Genomic DNA, 16,970 nt, shown 5'->3' with positions numbered 1-16,970 from the left:
TTGCCGGAATGGATATCAGTCTTGCTCGAAGCGTTCCTCGTAGACCAACTGGCGCATTTTTAGCTTACGAGGGATGAACCCTTGCCTGAACAAGGGTCCCAATTGTAACGGCCGTGCGGTTGGAAACACAACCGCGTTGTCTGGCATAACCTGACTGGCCCATTCCTGGCCGAAATTTCCGTAGAAAGGTTTCACGATGATCGGCAGGGTGTCGTCATATCTTCACGTGAATGGCAGCCAAGGATATACGAGACTAGCGTCTGGACAGGGCTTGTACGAAAAGCAGGCAGCCGAGATATACAGCCAAGTATATTAATAGCGAAGCACGATAGTGCTACCTAATACTGGAATTTACAGCATTCAGTGGCGCATGGTAGTTAATATAAAACCAACCACTCCCTTGCACTAAACAACCTGTATAACAAGAAATAACCAGTTCCAGAAGTTGAATGCAAGAAGTGTCATCAGATCAAGGTATGCAACCACGTCAGCCCTATTGATTGGTGTCAAGCCACAAACCACCATGACGCTGGCGCGACGCCGGTGGCTGCCCAATCCCTGCAGGTTTCCTACTGTATACCTTACCTTGATTCCCCATTAAAAGGGAATAGACCCCGTCTGACGCGACTATTGAGCAGCTTCTCGATCTTCCACACTCACGATCACATTCATACAAGCCATGGCTATCCCGTGGATATTTCCCGTTCGGATCGCCCAAGCTCTCTTCGGCATCGTTGTGATTGGACTAACTGGATATGGTATACCAACCCCAAACAACCCAGTCAGGGCGAGCTCTAACCATTCCGTAGTGGTCTCCACGTACTATTATTATTCAAGTTCCGACACAGTCAACTTCCTCCTCTTTCTCGGCTGCTGGACTGCCTTCGTCGCAGTGCCGTACCTCACCTTTGCGCCGCTCCATTTCCCCCGCCTGGCGCATCATTATGTGATTCCCGGTGTGGAGGTTGTTACCATGATCTTCTGGTTTGCTGGGTTCATTGCGATGGGATCTCAGCTGCCTGCGCCGCGGTGGTGTCATTCCAGTACTTGCAGTTCGCTGCAGGCAGCAACAATATTCGGTGCTTTTGAATGGTGCGTTCTGTCTTTCATGGCGCTGATACAGTAGTGTTTTGCTGACCGCTTTTCTAGGGTGCTCTTCGCAGTGACTTCATACTTTGCGATCGTGGATGTTATGAATCACCGTCGAAGTGGAGAGAGTGCCAAGGCCACCCATTCAAACGCGCATCTTGGTGTTTGATGTGTTTAGCGTGTTTGATCTGTTTGTTTCTCGTCCGAGCTCGGAAGGTCGAAATGCTGGTTTAACTGGTGTTGGGATGCGATACCCTTTGCGTTTATTATGTTGTGTACAATTGGATTTAGTGTGAATATTTCATGAGATCATGCCATCCTTACTTCTTATCTATAGAAGTAGTTCAATATACCTCTACCCACGTAGTCCAATACTGTTATGTCACCAAAGTGATAAGTTGAAGACACTATCGGGTTCCACCGCAACCGGCGCAAGCCGAGCCCACCCTATTTCAGCCCACACTAAACTAGGCAGGTGCCCGTATGTTAGAATCACTTGGTTGTTCATTGGTAGCTCGCTGGGAATTAGACTATATCGTCTCGTTATAGAGAGAATATCCCCCCGGGGAGCTCTATAGAAGATAAGAAAGACAAGCTCTGAAACCTTATTTATAGATCATCGACTTCATCGACTCTCGACTTCATTGACTTCCCCGCTGTAGCGTAACATCGTGCGGTTGATCCTCGATAACATTACACGACAGCATGACTGATAATCTTAAAGTTCTGTCCAGAATGTGTCGCCACCGAGAGAAAACTCTTCCCGGCGGATGGCCCACATGGGCAAATGAACCCGGCATACGGGACAAAATGGAATGGCAAAAAAAATAAAAAAGACTATAGTTCCCCCCTCTTTAAAAGACTAAAATCAAAAGAAAAAGCATTTTTCTCAATTGCCAATCCTCTGTTCATTTCCTGTTACATAAATTCCCCCAGATCTGGCAGAGGTATAGGGCTTGACACCGCGTGCTTCTCCACACCGGAAAAGAAAAAGCCTGTTCATCGGCAGCCCGTTGGCCGATAGATCTCGCAGAGTGGAGAACGCTGCACGCGCTTCGCAGCTCTCCTCAAATTCTTCCTCTGTCACACCCGTTCACGTCTTCCAGCAATGGCCCACGACAGTGCTCCGTGGACAGAGAAGGGAAAGATGGACTCTGAAGTCCCTATTCAAGTGGCGCAGAACCCCATTGACTCATACGATGTCGACTATGAGAAGCATGGCGCCCAGCGCGAGGCAAACCCGCTGCCACAACTGAAGCGGAAGTTGAAGAGCAGGCACTTGCAGATGATTGCCATTGGTGAGTGAGCCCGTTGTGCGCCAGGGGATGTTGGCGGAGAGAAGGATGCCCCATACTGACATTTTGCGAAGGCGGCACGATAGGAACTGGTCTTTTCATCGGTAGCGGTACCGCCATTGCCCACGCAGGCCCCGTGGGTGCTCTCATCGCGTACATCTTCGTCGGAACCATCGTCTACTCCGTCATGACTGCCCTCGGAGAGATTGCGACTTATATCCCGATTCCGGGAGCGTTCACTTCATATGCTGCTCGTTTGATTGACCCCAGTTTGGGATTCGCCATGGGCTGGATCTATTGGTTTTCTTGGGCGTCGACTTTTGCGTTGGAGTTGACTGCCACTGGGTTGATCATTCAGTTTTGGGACAGTAACATTCAAATCGCCATCTTCATTGCTGTCTTTTGGGTGGTGATTATCATTTTCAACATGATGCCTGTCGGCTTCTATGGTGAGATGGAGTTTTGGTTTGCCAGTATCAAGGTGATCACTGTGATCGGCTTTATGATTTTTGCCATCTGCGTGGACGCTGGTGTTGGTGAGAATGGATATCTCGGTTTCCGGTACTGGGTTCACCCTGGTCCATTCGTTGCCTACACGATCAAGAACAATGACAGTCTGGCCAAGTTTGTTGGATTCTGGTCGGTCCTGATTCAGGCTGGATTCTCCTACCAGGGAACTGAACTCGTTGGAATTGCCGCTGGTGAGACCGAGAACCCTCGCAAGACCGTTCCCTCCGCCATCCGCAAGACCTTCTTCCGAATTGTCTTCTTCTTCATCTTGACTATCTTCTTTATCGGACTTGTTGTGCCCTCCGACGATCCGGCTCTGTTGACGGCCAGTGAAGGCAGTGGCGCTAGTGCCCAGAACGGCAACGCCTCGCCCTTTGTCATTGCCGCCAACCGTGCTGGTGTGAAGGCTCTCCCGGGTATCATCAACGCCGTGCTTCTGACCGTGGTGCTGTCCGCTGCCAACTCCAACGTCTACAGTGGCAGTCGTATTCTGGTTGGTCTGGCTCAGGAGGGCTTCGCCCCTCGTTTCTTCAAGAAGACCTCCAAGGGCGGTGTTCCTTACTGGAGTGTGCTTTTCACCGCCGCCTTTGGTCTGCTCGGTTTCCTCAATGTCTCTGACTCGGGTGCTACCGTGTTCAACTGGCTGCTTCAAATCTCAGGTGTTGCTGGTTTCATCACCTGGTGTTCCCTGAATGCCTGCCACATTGCCTTCCAACGAGCACTCGCTGCGCGCAACATCTCCCGTGATGTCCTGCCCTACAAGGCCATCTGGCAGCCTTGGTTCTCCTGGTATGGACTGTTCTTCAACTGTCTGATCATTATCACTCAGGGATTCATGTCCTTCATCCCCGAGTTCTCGGTTCAAACCTTCTTCATCAACTACCTGAGTTTGATCCTGTTTGTGGTGTTGTACCTCGGACACAAGATCATCTTTCGTCCTGCCTTTGTCAAGCCCATTGAGGCTGACCTGGATACCGGTCGCACCACTGCTGACAATGAGACATGGGAGACTGTTGAACCGACGACGTGGTACGGAAAGGCCTGGCTGTGGATTGCTGGGTAATGTTTTAGAGGTGTCTATTTGCATATTGAAGGCGTTGGCATGTACAGCACATACACATATTATTTATCACAAAATTATTTATACATAGTTATCTAGTCACATATTCATATTCATATTCAACATATTCATATACATATACCTATACTTATCTCTATCATTTGACTTCGCTATTTCGGTTCACGTGAAAGACATGTGCGCAACTCTTGGGCAATGACGTGCATGTGTCAGCAGGCACCCTGTTTTCAGTTCACTAGCGTGGTACCTGACTCACTATGGGGATCACCACCTGTTGACATGTACCTCCAGGGAGCCGAGGTCTCTTTTTTTTGCCAGCTCGGCTCATGATGGCTTCAATGGAGTTTTATCCAAAAAGGTCGGCCGCTCCGGGCTGTTGAGACTCTCCAGTTAATTTTCCCCACACTCTTTCCTCCACCCCCTTGATTCAACGGATATCTCGGAGGCCTTGTCCTTTTTCTTTCTCGATATTCTGGTATCCTGGTTTGTCCTCCTGTTTACTTTTTGACTCTGCTTTTTTCTTTTCTGTGACTTATATTGACAGCTCCCCAGGTCGACACCATGTTCTTCACACAACCTCCTCACCTGGCAAAGGCCGAAGAGCTCAAGCAGGAGCCTCCCAATGGGACAGCGTACTCGATCGCGATTCCCGGCACTGAGCAGCCTGGCCGCAGTCGTGTATACCGAGCATGGAATGCGCAGAAGGAATTGTTGACCACGCTGGATCCACAGGTATGAGGAATAGCCGATGAGGCCGAGGTATCCATTGCTGATGAGTTTCAGGTCACCACTGCCCATGACATGTTTGAATCGAGCGCCGTCCGCCAGCCCAAGAACCACTGCCTTGGATGGCGTCCATACAACCGCGTAACCAAGACCTATGACGAATATTCATGGCTCACATATGAGACGGTGCAGAAGAGACGTGCCGCATTTGGTGCGGGTCTGGTGGAGCTCCACCACAAGCACAACTGCCATCGCCCCGGGCAGTATGGTATCGGTCTCTGGTCTCAGAACCGACCGGAGTGGCAGATCACTGGTGAGTGGCAGTAGCTAGGAAAATGCGTATACGAAACTAACTCGGGATAATTAGATCTTGCTTGCGTTTCTCAATCTCTTTACTCCGTCTCCATCTACGATGTCCTGGCACCAGACGCTACTGAATATATCATCAACCATGCTGAGCTGCACTGTGTTGTTACTTCTTTGCCGCACATTCCCACCCTGCTGAAGCTCAAGGCTTCTCTACCCAACTTGAAGATGATTGTCAGTCTGGACCCGCTGGATGGCGGTGAGGAGAATGGACATTCCAAGCGTGCGCTGCTTGAGTCCATGGCTGCTGGTATGGACGTGACTATTTACTCCATGGATCAGGTGGAGGAGATTGGCGTCGCCTCTAAGCGCGGATACAATGCTCCCTCTGCAGATGATATTGTCACGATCAACTATACCTCCGGTACAACTGGTCCCCCCAAAGGTGTGATTTTAACCCACCGCAGTGCGGTGGCTGCTACATCCTGTGGTCTGGCCTTCATTCCTCAAGCTAGAGGTGACACAATGTGCTCTTACCTCCCATTGGCCCATATTTATGCCCGTCTTTCCGAGCACACTGCTTTGTGGGGTGGTGCTCGAATCGGCTACTTCCACGGAAACATTTTGGAGTTGGTGGATGACCTAAAACTGCTTAAGCCCACCGGCTTCATATCTGTCCCTCGTCTATACAGCCGATTCGGTACTGCTATCCGTGCCGCAACAGTCGAGCAGCCTGGTTTCAAGGGTGCTCTGTCGCGACACATTGTGGCAGCCAAAACCGCCAATCTGAAAAACCCTGACCCCTCCAAGGCGACCGGCAAGCACGCCTTGTACGACCGCATCTGGGCCAAGAAGGTGGCTGCCGCTCTCGGTCTGGAGCGAACTAAATACATGATTTCCGGCTCCGCGCCTCTGGACCCAACCCTGCACAACTTCCTCCGCATTGCCACCGGTTCCGATGTCATCCAGGGCTATGGCCTGACCGAGTCCTATGCCATGGCCACCGCCCAGTCCTCGAGTGACTTGTCATCCGGCAACTGTGGTCGCATCGCACCTAGTATGGAGGCATGCCTGGCCTCCCTTCCCGATATGGAATACTCCGTGGACGACAAGCCCTTCCCTCGCGGCGAGCTCCTACTCCGCGGTCACAACAACTTCCGCGAATACTACAAGAACGAGGAAGAAACGTCCAAGGCCGTAACCGAAGACGGCTGGTTCCGCACCGGTGACGTCTGCACCGTCGACGAGAGAGGTCGCTTCATCATCATCGACCGCCGCAAGAACGTCCTCAAGCTCGCCCAGGGCGAGTACATCTCTCCCGAGCGCATAGAAGGAGTTGTCCTCTCCGAGCTCGGCTACATCGGCCAGGCCTACGTCCACGGCGACAGCCTGCAGACCTTCTTGGTTGGAATTTTCGGCGTCTCCCCCGACATGTTTGCTCCATTCGTGAGCAAGGTTCTAGGCAAGGACATTGCCCCGACAGACCTCGAAGCAATCAGGGAAACCCTCAACGACGACAAGGTCCGTCGTGCCGTCCTCCGTGACCTTGAGCGCATGGCCAAGAAGCACAAGTTCGCCGGATATGAGCGCATCCGCAACATCTCCCTCAAGCTTGAACCGTTCACCATTGAGAACAACCTCCTCACCCCAACGTATGTTCCACACATCCCATCTCCCTCTGACCTACATTTCACTAACACACTTTCCCACAGTCTCAAGCTCAAGCGTCCCCCCGCTGTCAAGCTCTACCGCACCCTCCTGGACCAGCTGTATACCCAGGCTCTCGAGGAAGAATCTGCTCCCCGGGCTAAGCTGTAGTGGACAAGATCCACCTCTATCCACTTATGTTTATGTCCCTGTCAGTGTCAAACTATTCTGACATTGTTTTGTTTCCGGCTCGTTCGGGGATTGTACATAGAAGCCGTCTATAAATTGTAGTATATCAACTTTTTTCCATAACTTAATCGCTTTCTTTGTAGACCTAACATCCAGTCTTGATCTTGAACACCATCATCCCTTCGATCCTTAATTTCTTCCTCCGCGACATCTAACTTATACCCAATGGTCAATCTACATCGAAGGAAACAACCAGTCCATGAATTGATAAAAATCTATAACCTAACCCTTCTAGCAGCGAGCATGACAACCCCATTCACAATTGCAGAGCCAATAACCAGCCACGCGGTCTCCATGTCCAATAATACTGAGCAGCGACTCGATGTCACACCAGGGCAATATCATATTGGAATCATAACCGACAGGCTCGTAGTCACTATCTGTTAGACCACGAGACTACCCTCGTTTCACTGCATCTAATGCTCTATATGAAGAAATAGAAATCCAATAAAAGCGACAAGGGTATTAGTATAGTATAGAACAGTACCGCAATCAACCCTTGGCCGAATGACATTGTTCTTGCCATAGCTAGAAGTATACTATGCACAAACAAACCTACTAGGTTCACCTAGGTTTGCCCTAACTTCTATCTAACTGACACCATACTCAACATTCAACCAGGGGTTGGGTTAGTCCTGTAGCCACCGCCATTAAGAGGAACAACCCAAAAATCAACCCCAACCAACACCTTGATAGCGGTAGATAGGTAAGAGAATCAAAAAGATTCTACAAAAAGATATGACAAGAGTGGGATTCGAACCCACGCCTCTTGCGAGACACGGAGATAGTTATGAAACCATCGGGATCAGGTTGACCTGAACCGTGCGCCTTAGACCAACTCGGCCATCTTGCCTGTTTGATGAAGTAAGCGATCTGTGTTGGTTCTATGAATGAGCTGCTACTGTGAAACGAGGTATGCTAACGTTTGTTTAACTTGTCTTTTTTCCTGTTTGTTGTGTTGCTTGGTGTTTTCCATATGAATTACTATATCTTATGATTAACTCGTGATTTCCTATTTCTATTTCTATTCACATGTTCATACTATCATTTTCTAATCGTTACCCTTTTTTTGGGCATTGGGCGCTGTGTATATCCTGTGACTTATATATCTTTGGGTATGTTATGGTGTTTAATTCCAACAGACTACCAAAAATCAAGAATACGAAGTAGTAAAGAGCACTGTAAATATCACATTTATGATTTTCATGCACAACCGCCGTGTGACTATGATATGCGACCCAAACCATCAAGAATATAGTCGCAGAGCGCCGAAGATAAGTAGACGGCAACCGGGGAATCGAATATAGAAGAGAGACGATCAAAAGGAAAATCAAAACCTCCTAGCAAAACCAGACCGCGAGAAAGAAGAACAAAAGAAGAAAAAAAAAAAAGGAAATCATTGCATCACTCATTCTTCATTATCATACCCAAAACAACCTGAAACTCACGTCCGGTCCATCGTGCCACACCAATAATCCAGACGCAAGTCAGTCAGATTGCGCGGCGGGAGACCCCAAGTGCGCGCAAACCAGAGCGCCAACCCACCAACAACACCCACACTACCCGCAATCTGCACAAGCACCCAGCTCCGGCGACCAAGATCATCAATCCAGCCCACCACGCCGAGAGGGTCATGCGGGCTGAGACTGGCAACATGGTAAACGGGCGAGGCAGAATGTGCTCGCATGACATGCAGCCCGTTTGAGTGTGCATGTTTCTCACCAACTGGGATATGCAAGCCACAAAAGCCAGGGGTTTGCGACAAAGGTACGAGCGAGCCGTCGACAACGCACTCGCTCAAGCGCTCGGTCAGCCAGACCGCGCGCTCGCCCCGCGCTAGTGAGGAATAGCGATCACGTTCGTTCTGTAGGCTTCGCTGTAGGTCAGTTGCCCACTGCGCCAGTCGAACCTGAGCGATCCGCTCTTCGTTTCGAGTGTGGTCTGCTAGGCGGGCCATGGCATAGCTGGGAGAGGACGAAGTCAGGGTTGGGCCCGGGGCCTGGTCGGCCCCACTTGGGGTTGGACTTGGGTGCGCTTTGGGCATTGCGGGAACCGAACAAACGCCGGCGCGTTGGATGAGTTTCTTTGCAGCGGAATGGCGCATCCATGCCAGGTTATCTCGGTCGAACATCTTTTGCACTAGTGCATCTAATTCTGAAGGTACGAGGGGTTGGACGTAGTCCGGGCTCATGAGGGTGCTGGCGTCCATTGTTTCCGTGTCGACGGTTTTCTCCGATGACACTGCATAGGGCGGTTGGGATGATTCTAGCCCGTCTAGTTCCCCCGGCGGGTCTCCGAACAAAAAGGGCTTAATCCCTGCCTCGCAGGCTTGTTCATGGAACCGCAATTTCAGGGTGGAAATTTGATCGGCGGAAAGTGTGTCCGATTTGGACACTACTGGAATCACATTACTCAGTTCGCAGAGCTTGCGAATGCAGTCCACATCGGTCGATAAAGTGTCTGGAGATGTACATCAGCATGGGGGGAGTATGAGACCGGGGATTCAGGAGACCTACCATTAGAAATCAAATAAAGGATGGCGTCCACCTGGGATCCACCATTGCCGGCAAGTAAATTTTGGAAATCCACACCGGTGTCATTGAGAGCAGAGGTAGCACGAAGCAACTGCTGTCGCAAATATTGAACGACGGCGTCGGTTTGTCCCGCGCGACTCAATGATGTAGCCGGTGTATCGACAAAACATATGTTTCTCTCCAGCACGATTTCCCCGATACTTTTTCGGCGTCGAAGCACGCGCGAATCTTCCAAATCCGACCACCAGGAGGGATAAGGTTTGGTACTCGCATAAATTTCGGAGGTGCTGATCAGCGTACCACGCGACCGAGGCCGAGAAGGTCTACATCGTTCTACTGAGGTCACCGATGGAATTGTGTCGACATGTACGATATCGTCACAAGTCTGAACAATCGACTTGATCAAAGAAGTTTTTCCCGAACCTATTTCAAGACGATCAGTGGCATGTCCCTACCAAGATAAGGCGTGGAACTCACCTGGGGAACCAGCCAGAAGAACTTTGAACCGACCCATGGTTTTTCCTCGCTCGGTGAACGGTCGTCGACTCGGCATTTTGATACTTGGCATTATAAGCTGGGACGCCCCACCCGGGGGTGGATGTGATGATCCATAGTCCTCCTCATCTCCAGACCCGATAGCCTGACTATTGATTTCATCGGTAATCGAGATCTCATCAAGAGGTCGTAATGACTGGTTGGAAATTGATTTTGGGCTGCTAGGCAGCGACGACGGATCATCAGGGTTGCCCAGGTCGAGCGGAGTCAACGGCCGAGAGACTATCTGAGACAGAGACGATGTCTGTTCTGGAGAATCCAAGACTCCTGCATCCAGCGGCTTGAGAGTGGACCGACGTCGTGCAAGGTGCGATTCTAAATCGTCGGTGGTATCGGTGGCATCGGCGGCATGGTTTAGGCTGTCTGCGGGGAGATCGCGGGGCGATCTGGCGAACTCGGCCGGACATAGGGTCTCATCTAGGCTTTGCACTCCGTACATATGTTCTTTGGCATCTTGACTCCCATGACTCTCTGTCGAGATGCTGGATTCCAGATCCGAGCCATGCGGACTGCGAGATAAGAAGAAGGTCGCGGGGGTCGCGGTGCGGGGATCGAGGGAAGGAGAGGTGTCAAAGGAGCGCTTGCGTGGGAAAGGGTCTGGAACAGGTCTCATCATGAAGGCATTTCTCTAGAGAACCAGATCCAAATAGATTCAAGGGATGAAGCTCAGATAGCGGAGTGTATACGAATGATCATGTCATTGTATAGGTAAGCATCACGGGGTGATAAGACCCCGCTCTGCCTCAGGCAACGATGAGTGCCTGAATCAGCCAGTCAGGTGTTTCCAATAGTCTGCCCCGTCTGCCCCGTCTGCCCCGTTCAGGCTTCTCAGTTCCATAAGAATGTCTGGTGAGAGCCCTGGGAGTGTGTAGAATGTCTTGGTTTCGCTGTGATTCCAGCTCTCTTCCCCCCATTTCCGGGCATATCTCCACTGGGAATCCCTGCTAGTACCACTCAAAAAGTCACGGTTAAATTACAGCGTACATATACGGAAGTACTGTAGTGTACTTTTTCCCTTCTGCATCGGCTACAAAGCCAGGCGCAACTAGCGCCATAATAATAAAAAAAGAGGGAAAACTAAGCACACAGTGGCAAGCCGGTGGTTGGAACCGAAGGTCGCAGAGTACCGTGTCCGCCCGATTTCACGGAAAAGGTTGAACTCCACCAGGCACTTTCTGGTTCAACTCCTGGGATCTCGAGATCCCCGGTGCCTCTTCTCTGTCTTTGTCTTTGTCTTGTGCCTACGGTCTTTGGTCTTCTATCTACAAGGCCATCTCTTCAATCCTTCTTTATTTTACACATCTCGTCTCTCCGATTGGCCCCCCCCCTCCTCTCTATTGAATTGCCTACCCTCTTTCTTCTGTCCTACCCACATGGACCAGCCAGCCATGTCGTGGCCGGAGCAACTCCATGAGAATACGCTCATGGCCGCGCCCGAGGATGAGTTTTCCAACTTCCTCGAGTTCAATATGCCGTTTCCCGACATCGAAGGGCACGGACCAGTCAATCTGCAACATTCCCAGCAACATTCCCTACCAACGACGTCGGCTCCTTCTGAGATGGCCTACTCGCAGTCGCATGCCGTGCAGTACCCCGGCAAAATGGAGGGCATGGCCATGGATTTCAGCCATGATCCCCAGGCGCATTCGCACGTCAACCAGATGGCGTACTCGGCCCCTGGGATGACACCGGGCTTCTGCGCGCAAGAACCCTCACCCATGTCGCAACCCACGCATCAACATTACATGCAGGGCCAGACGATGATTCCTCCAACCCCGAACAGCATTGAAATGCATGGAAATGCTGCCCGCTATTCGCAGCGCGTGGACGGGACCCCCGAGATCTATGATAGATATGGGCGCATTAATGAAGAGCAGGTAAGTCTCAAGATGCCCCACTGGCATGAATGAATGTGCTAACAGATTAGGCTCTTTACACCCCGCTCGTATCTCCAGCCATGACTCCGCTGGAAAACCAATTTCGACTTCCCGAATACACGATTCCCGGCGAATACTTTACACCGCTCACATCTCCTGCTCTGGAGGCTCAAAATGCCGAATCCAACAGCTACCAATTCCATGCCAGACAAGTGTCGGATGTGGGCTTCGTTCCTACGACCGCAGAAGTGAACCAGCTCCCTGAGACATCAGCTCCTGGCTCTCCCAGCATCATTCGCAAGCCCAATAACCGCCGACGCCCATCAACGACCACTACCCGGCTGAACAATGCACGGAAGGTCAAGCAGTCGCCCAACATCCTGGCGCAACGCAAACGCAGCACATTAGCGACAAATTCAGAGGAGTTTTACAACAGCCTAACCCAGGAATTAAATTCCACGAAGCCGCAGAACCAGGATATCCGTTCTCTACAGATTAGCAGCAATGAAGGCTCTGGTCAAGATTCGGTTTCCCCCGAACCATTATCAGAACCATTGATGCCACCCCCTGCTCTCCCTCCTCCTCGGATGTCTCCCGCCATTGCTCCCCATGTTCCTTCGCCTGGCCTCGCTGCGACCCCTTCGCTTCTGATGCGCCTCCAGAGGAACTCGCATGCGCAGAGCACGTCGGGCTCTTTCGGTCAAGCCCAGCTTGCCGAGTCCGATGTTCCAGATGAGATGATGGAAGATATTTCTCTGCCAGAGGCGGCCACATCTACTCAGCTGCGTCCGAAGATCAACCGGATTGAGACTGCCATACGAACTCCCTCTTTATCCACCAATGGAACGCCAGCCTTGGAACCTCTGTCTGCTTCGCTTGCTCCCAGTCCCTGTACGACTGCAATGCAATCTCCCAGTGGACCGGTCCCGCGGAAAGAGTCCTCGAAAGCCTCTTCTCGGAAACGTCCAAGTTTGAGCTCCACACATGCCAGCCCGCAGCTGCGCCCCAAGATCAGCCCCAGCATCCAGCCCCTCGTAAAAGGCGGCGAGGGTAAGCTTATCCCACGTGAGATTTGACGAACCTTATACTAACTATATCTAGGTATGTCCCATGATGCTCTTTACTTGGCATCAAAGTCAAACTACCAGCACATTCTTGATGGCACTCTTCCGTCTGGAGTTTCCTACCCGGAGGCTCTGGCCGAGAACCTCAGTTCCAAGCGCACAAATCACAAGCTTGCCGAGCAGGGCCGCCGGAATCGGATCAACAGTGCATTGAAAGAGATCGAGCTCCTCATCCCGAAAGACTTCATCGACGCACGAAACGCCAAGGAGACTGCAGAATCCGGGAACAAGCCCGTCGACAAGGAGAAAGAAAAAGAAAAGGCCAATCAAACCATCAGCAAGGCCACCGCCGTAGAGATGGCCATTGACTACATCAAAGCCCTGAAGATGACCTTGGACGCAACCAGCGCCAAACTGGCAGTGGCGGAGGCCAAATTATCAGACGACTCGAAGGTCGCGGTCACAGGCGGGGCATCAACTGCCCAAAAGGAGGATGCAAGTGAATCCAAGTGATCTGTGATTTGCGCAAACACGCGGTCCTAATATGACCGAAGTCTTTTGCTCGTCTCCAAAAACAATATCGGGTTAGGTTTAGGGTTGGGAAAAAGGGTAACCCTATCTATGCCTTTAAGTTAATTTGTTCTATGATCTACGATCTATGTTGTGTTATTTGCTTTGATAGCGTTGGAGTTGAACTACGGTGGCACTTTGCTTTAGTTTTTTGTATACCAATAGACAGTGAACGTTGATAAGTTATTTCTTGTGTATTTGTCAGATCTTGTATTGTTTCGTGCTATCCTAAGACTACTGGATCTGGATTGAGTGCACTCATCTAGCATAGAAGCCTCTTTCAACCTCCCATCTCTTCTTATGTGACTTTTCTAGCCTCGACAATGAGACCTTTACGTCTACACATGTATATAAACAGCCCCTTGGTATCTTTCCTCGCCCTTTTCTGCGCGATTTCATATTCATATCTATCTACTGGATAACTAGTCACGTCAATATCGTACGTTTAACACTGTGTTTCTTCATTCTCATGTTCAGTGGCAATCCAAACTCGGTGGAAATACCCCTTCGTCAGGGTTCGAACTGTCGAGATCACAGCATCACAACTGGGCGCGTAACTCAGTGGTAGAGTGTTCGCTTTGCATGCGAAAAGTCCGGTGTTCGATCCACCGCCCGTCCAATTCTTTTTTGCTTTTACGTATTTATTTATGTATATGATCTTTTTGATATTTTAAAGAATATTGGCATGTACTTTGTTTATTTCCTTGCATGTGCAAATTGGTTTTTGTTGGCTTTGGGAAATAATAAAAATGCTTTGGTTGTTGTTAGGGCAGGGGGAGTATGATACACGTTATGAGTTAACGTTATGGCTTCATGTCAGTAAATACTGCTGTCAATAGAAAGAATTAGGTCCAGTCTGTTTTCGCTGCTACTGTCTACTATCCTGCTGGAAAGTAGAAATTAGGGACAGGGAATTTATAATATACACAAAGATTACTGAACTGGGTTGGGGATGATTTCCTAGTTGGGAAGCATTTCATCGAGGGCGAATACTGTATGCTGGCTTGGAGTTACGGTCCATGTTTAACTGGATGATGTGGCCAGTTATCAACTTCAGGTAGGAGCTCGGGAACAATAGATTATATGCTGACGATTACTAAAGGGAGAGGTTTACAGATCTACGATGAGCTGGAAAAGTGAGAAATATTATAAAATCTCATTGTAGAACACATAGGTAATAAAAAGAGTAAAAAACATCACAGAGGGTCATATCCCGTTTCCCATTTCCCGTAAGACTTTAAAAAAAATTAGCAAGAGCAAAGAAGACCAAGATCCAAACTAAAGTTTAAAAATCTAGTCAACCTCCTCCATGGCGCTCTCGCCGGTAGCCTCAGCGGGAGCGGCAGCCTCGGTGGTAGCCTCGGCGGGAGTGGACTCGTCCTCCTCGATGTTCAGGCCCAGGGAGACGAGCTTGTGGATGCGCTCGGAGAAGCTGGCGGGCTCCTCGATGGTGAATCCAGAGACGAGCAGGGAGGTCTCGAAGAGGAGCTGGGTGATGGACTTGACGGTGCGGTCGTTCTCGCCGTCGGTCTCGACCTTCTTCTTGAGCTCCTTGATGATGGGGGACTTGGGGGAGATCTCGAAGGTCTTCTTGGAGGACATGTAGGAGGACATGGAGGTGTCACGGAGGGCCTGGGCCTTCATGATACGCTCCATGTTGGCGGACCAACCGAACTGGCCGGTACGGATGGCGCAGGGGGAGCCGACGAGCTTGTGGGAGACAACGACCTTCTCGACCTTGTCGCCGAGAACGTTCTTGAGGGCCTTGGCGAGGTCCTCGTACTCCTTCTCCTCGGCCTCACGCTCGGCCTTCTCCTCATCGGTCTCCTCGAGCTCGAAGTCCTTGGTGATGTCGACGAGCTTCTTGCCGTCGTACTCCTTCAGCTGGGTGAAGGCGTACTCATCAATGGGGTCAACGAGGAACAGAACCTCGAAGTTCTTCTGCTTGAGGGTGTCCAGGAAGGGAGAGTTGGCAACAGCCTTGATGGACTCGCCAGTGATGTAGTACATGTTCTTCTGGTGCTCGGGCATGCGAGTGATGTAGTCGGCGAGGGAGGTGGACTCATCACCGGACTTGGTGGACTGGTAGCGGAGGAGCTTGGCCAGAGTGGGGCGGTTCTGGGCGTCCTCGTGGATACCGAGCTTGATGTTCTTGCTGAAGGCCTGGTAGAACTTGTCGAACTGCTCACGGTCCTCGGCGATCTCGGTGAAGAGCTCAAGAGTCTTCTTGACGATGTTCTTCTTGATGACCTTCATGATCTTGTTCTGCTGGAGGGTCTCACGAGACAGGTTGAGGGGAAGGTCCTCGGAGTCGACGACACCCTTGACGAAGGAGAGCCACTCGGGGATGAGGTCGGTAGCATCGTCGGTGATGAAGACACGGCGAACGTAGAGCTTGATGTTGTTCTTGGTCTTCTTGGTCTCGAAGAGGTCGAAAGGAGCGCGCTTGGGGACGAAGAGGATAGCGCGGAACTCGAGCTGACCCTCAACGGAGAAGTGCTTGACACCGAGGTGGTCCTCCCAGTCGTTGGAGAGCGACTTGTAGAAGGAGGCGTACTCCTCAGTGGTGATGTCGGTGGGGTTGCGAGTCCAGATGGGCTTGGTCTTGTTAAGCTCCTCCTCCTCGATCTTGGACTCCTTGACGGTCTTGGTCTTCTTCTCCTTCTTCTCCTCATCCTCATCGACCTCCTCGACCTTGGGCTTCTTCTCATCATCCTCCTCCTTGGACTCCTCAGCCTCCTCATCGGGGACCTCAGTCTCGGTCTCCTTCAGGACGTGAAGGTAGATGGGGTAGGAGATGAACTCGGAGTGCTTGCGGACAACCTCCTTGATGCGGGCCTCGTTGAGGTAGTCCATCTGCTCATCCTTCAGGTGAAGGATGATCTTGGAACCGCGGCCGAGCTGCTCGCCCTCGGTGTCCTGGTTAAGGGTGAAAGTACCACCGGCGGCGGACTCCCAGATGTACTGCTCGTCATCGTTGTGCTTGGACACAAAGGTGACACGGTCAGCGACGAGGTAGGCAGAGTAGAAACCAACACCGAACTGGCCGATCATGGAGATATCAGCACCAGCGGAGAGGGCCTCCATGAACTGCTTGGTACCGGAGCGGGCAATTGTTCCAAGGTTGTTGATGAGGTCCTAAGAAAACGAAAATGAGTCAATGAGATTAAGAGTCATCTCCAGTGGCAAAGTTACTTACAGCCTTGGTCATACCAATACCGGTATCACGGATGGTGAGGGTCTTGTTCTCCAAGTCGGGGATAATGTCGATGCGCAGATCCTTGCACGAATCGAGCTTGGAGGGGTCGGAGAGAGCCTCATAGCGGATCTTGTCGAGAGCATCGGAGGCGTTGGAGATCAACTCACGAAGGAAGATTTCCTTGTTGGAGTAGACAGTGTTAATGATCAGCGAGAGCAGCTGAGAGATCTCAGCCTGGAACTCGAAGGTCTCGGGCATGATGGCGGTGTGA

At 51.0% G+C, this 16,970-nt stretch overlaps 7 protein-coding genes across 7 annotated transcripts; 4 read left to right on the top strand and 3 right to left on the bottom strand.

Moving 5' to 3' along the window:
• Positions 1 to 679: 679 nt before the first annotated feature.
• On the top strand, positions 680 to 1,258 carry N7511_000934 (MARVEL domain-containing protein; the record flags this gene model as incomplete). Its single annotated transcript, XM_057123359.1, has 3 exons — positions 680 to 758; positions 810 to 1,092; positions 1,150 to 1,258. The coding sequence occupies 3 exons, from the start codon at positions 680 to 682 to the stop codon at positions 1,256 to 1,258; spliced, it is 471 nt and encodes a 156-aa protein (XP_056989092.1).
• Positions 1,259 to 2,197: 939 nt separating this feature from the next.
• On the top strand, positions 2,198 to 3,957 carry N7511_000933 (putative arginine transporter; the record flags this gene model as incomplete). The annotated part of the gene is made up of 2 exons (XM_057123358.1): positions 2,198 to 2,387; positions 2,459 to 3,957. 2 exons carry the CDS (start codon positions 2,198 to 2,200, stop codon positions 3,955 to 3,957), a joined length of 1,689 nt encoding a protein of 562 aa, XP_056989091.1.
• Positions 3,958 to 4,533: 576 nt separating this feature from the next.
• N7511_000932 (putative AMP-binding enzyme) lies at positions 4,534 to 6,822 on the top strand (the record flags this gene model as incomplete). The annotated part of the gene is made up of 4 exons (XM_057123357.1): positions 4,534 to 4,704; positions 4,756 to 5,011; positions 5,066 to 6,656; positions 6,717 to 6,822. 4 exons carry the CDS (start codon positions 4,534 to 4,536, stop codon positions 6,820 to 6,822), a joined length of 2,124 nt encoding a protein of 707 aa, XP_056989090.1.
• Positions 6,823 to 7,626: 804 nt separating this feature from the next.
• N7511_000931 (uncharacterized protein) lies at positions 7,627 to 7,876 on the bottom strand (the record flags this gene model as incomplete). The annotated part of the gene is made up of 2 exons (XM_057123356.1): positions 7,627 to 7,801; positions 7,824 to 7,876. The coding sequence occupies 2 exons, from the start codon at positions 7,874 to 7,876 to the stop codon at positions 7,627 to 7,629; spliced, it is 228 nt and encodes a 75-aa protein (XP_056989089.1).
• A 468-nt stretch (positions 7,877 to 8,344) lies between these two features.
• Positions 8,345 to 10,602, bottom strand: N7511_000930 (uncharacterized protein; the record flags this gene model as incomplete). The annotated part of the gene is made up of 3 exons (XM_057123355.1): positions 8,345 to 9,360; positions 9,417 to 9,857; positions 9,912 to 10,602. The coding sequence occupies 3 exons, from the start codon at positions 10,600 to 10,602 to the stop codon at positions 8,345 to 8,347; spliced, it is 2,148 nt and encodes a 715-aa protein (XP_056989088.1).
• Positions 10,603 to 11,362: 760 nt separating this feature from the next.
• N7511_000929 (phosphate-sensing transcription factor PHO4) lies at positions 11,363 to 13,443 on the top strand (the record flags this gene model as incomplete). The annotated part of the gene is made up of 3 exons (XM_057123354.1): positions 11,363 to 11,866; positions 11,917 to 12,916; positions 12,968 to 13,443. The coding sequence occupies 3 exons, from the start codon at positions 11,363 to 11,365 to the stop codon at positions 13,441 to 13,443; spliced, it is 1,980 nt and encodes a 659-aa protein (XP_056989087.1).
• A 1,350-nt stretch (positions 13,444 to 14,793) lies between these two features.
• hsp90 (chaperone Hsp90) lies at positions 14,794 to 16,969 on the bottom strand (the record flags this gene model as incomplete). Its single annotated transcript, XM_057123353.1, has 2 exons — positions 16,700 to 16,969; positions 14,794 to 16,638 (listed from the first exon to the last, which is right to left on the bottom strand). Exons 1-2 carry the CDS (start codon positions 16,955 to 16,957, stop codon positions 14,794 to 14,796), a joined length of 2,103 nt encoding a protein of 700 aa, XP_056989086.1. The 5' UTR covers positions 16,958 to 16,969.
• Between the last annotated feature and the right edge of the window lies 1 nt (position 16,970).

Source organism: Penicillium nucicola (genome assembly GCF_028828085.1).
Source record: "Penicillium nucicola strain IBT 29836 chromosome Unknown utg000001l, whole genome shotgun sequence".
NCBI lineage: Eukaryota > Fungi > Ascomycota > Eurotiomycetes > Eurotiales > Aspergillaceae > Penicillium > Penicillium nucicola.
The sequence above is the reverse complement of the archived record's forward strand: the minus strand, read 5'-3'. Positions and strand labels throughout refer to the sequence as shown.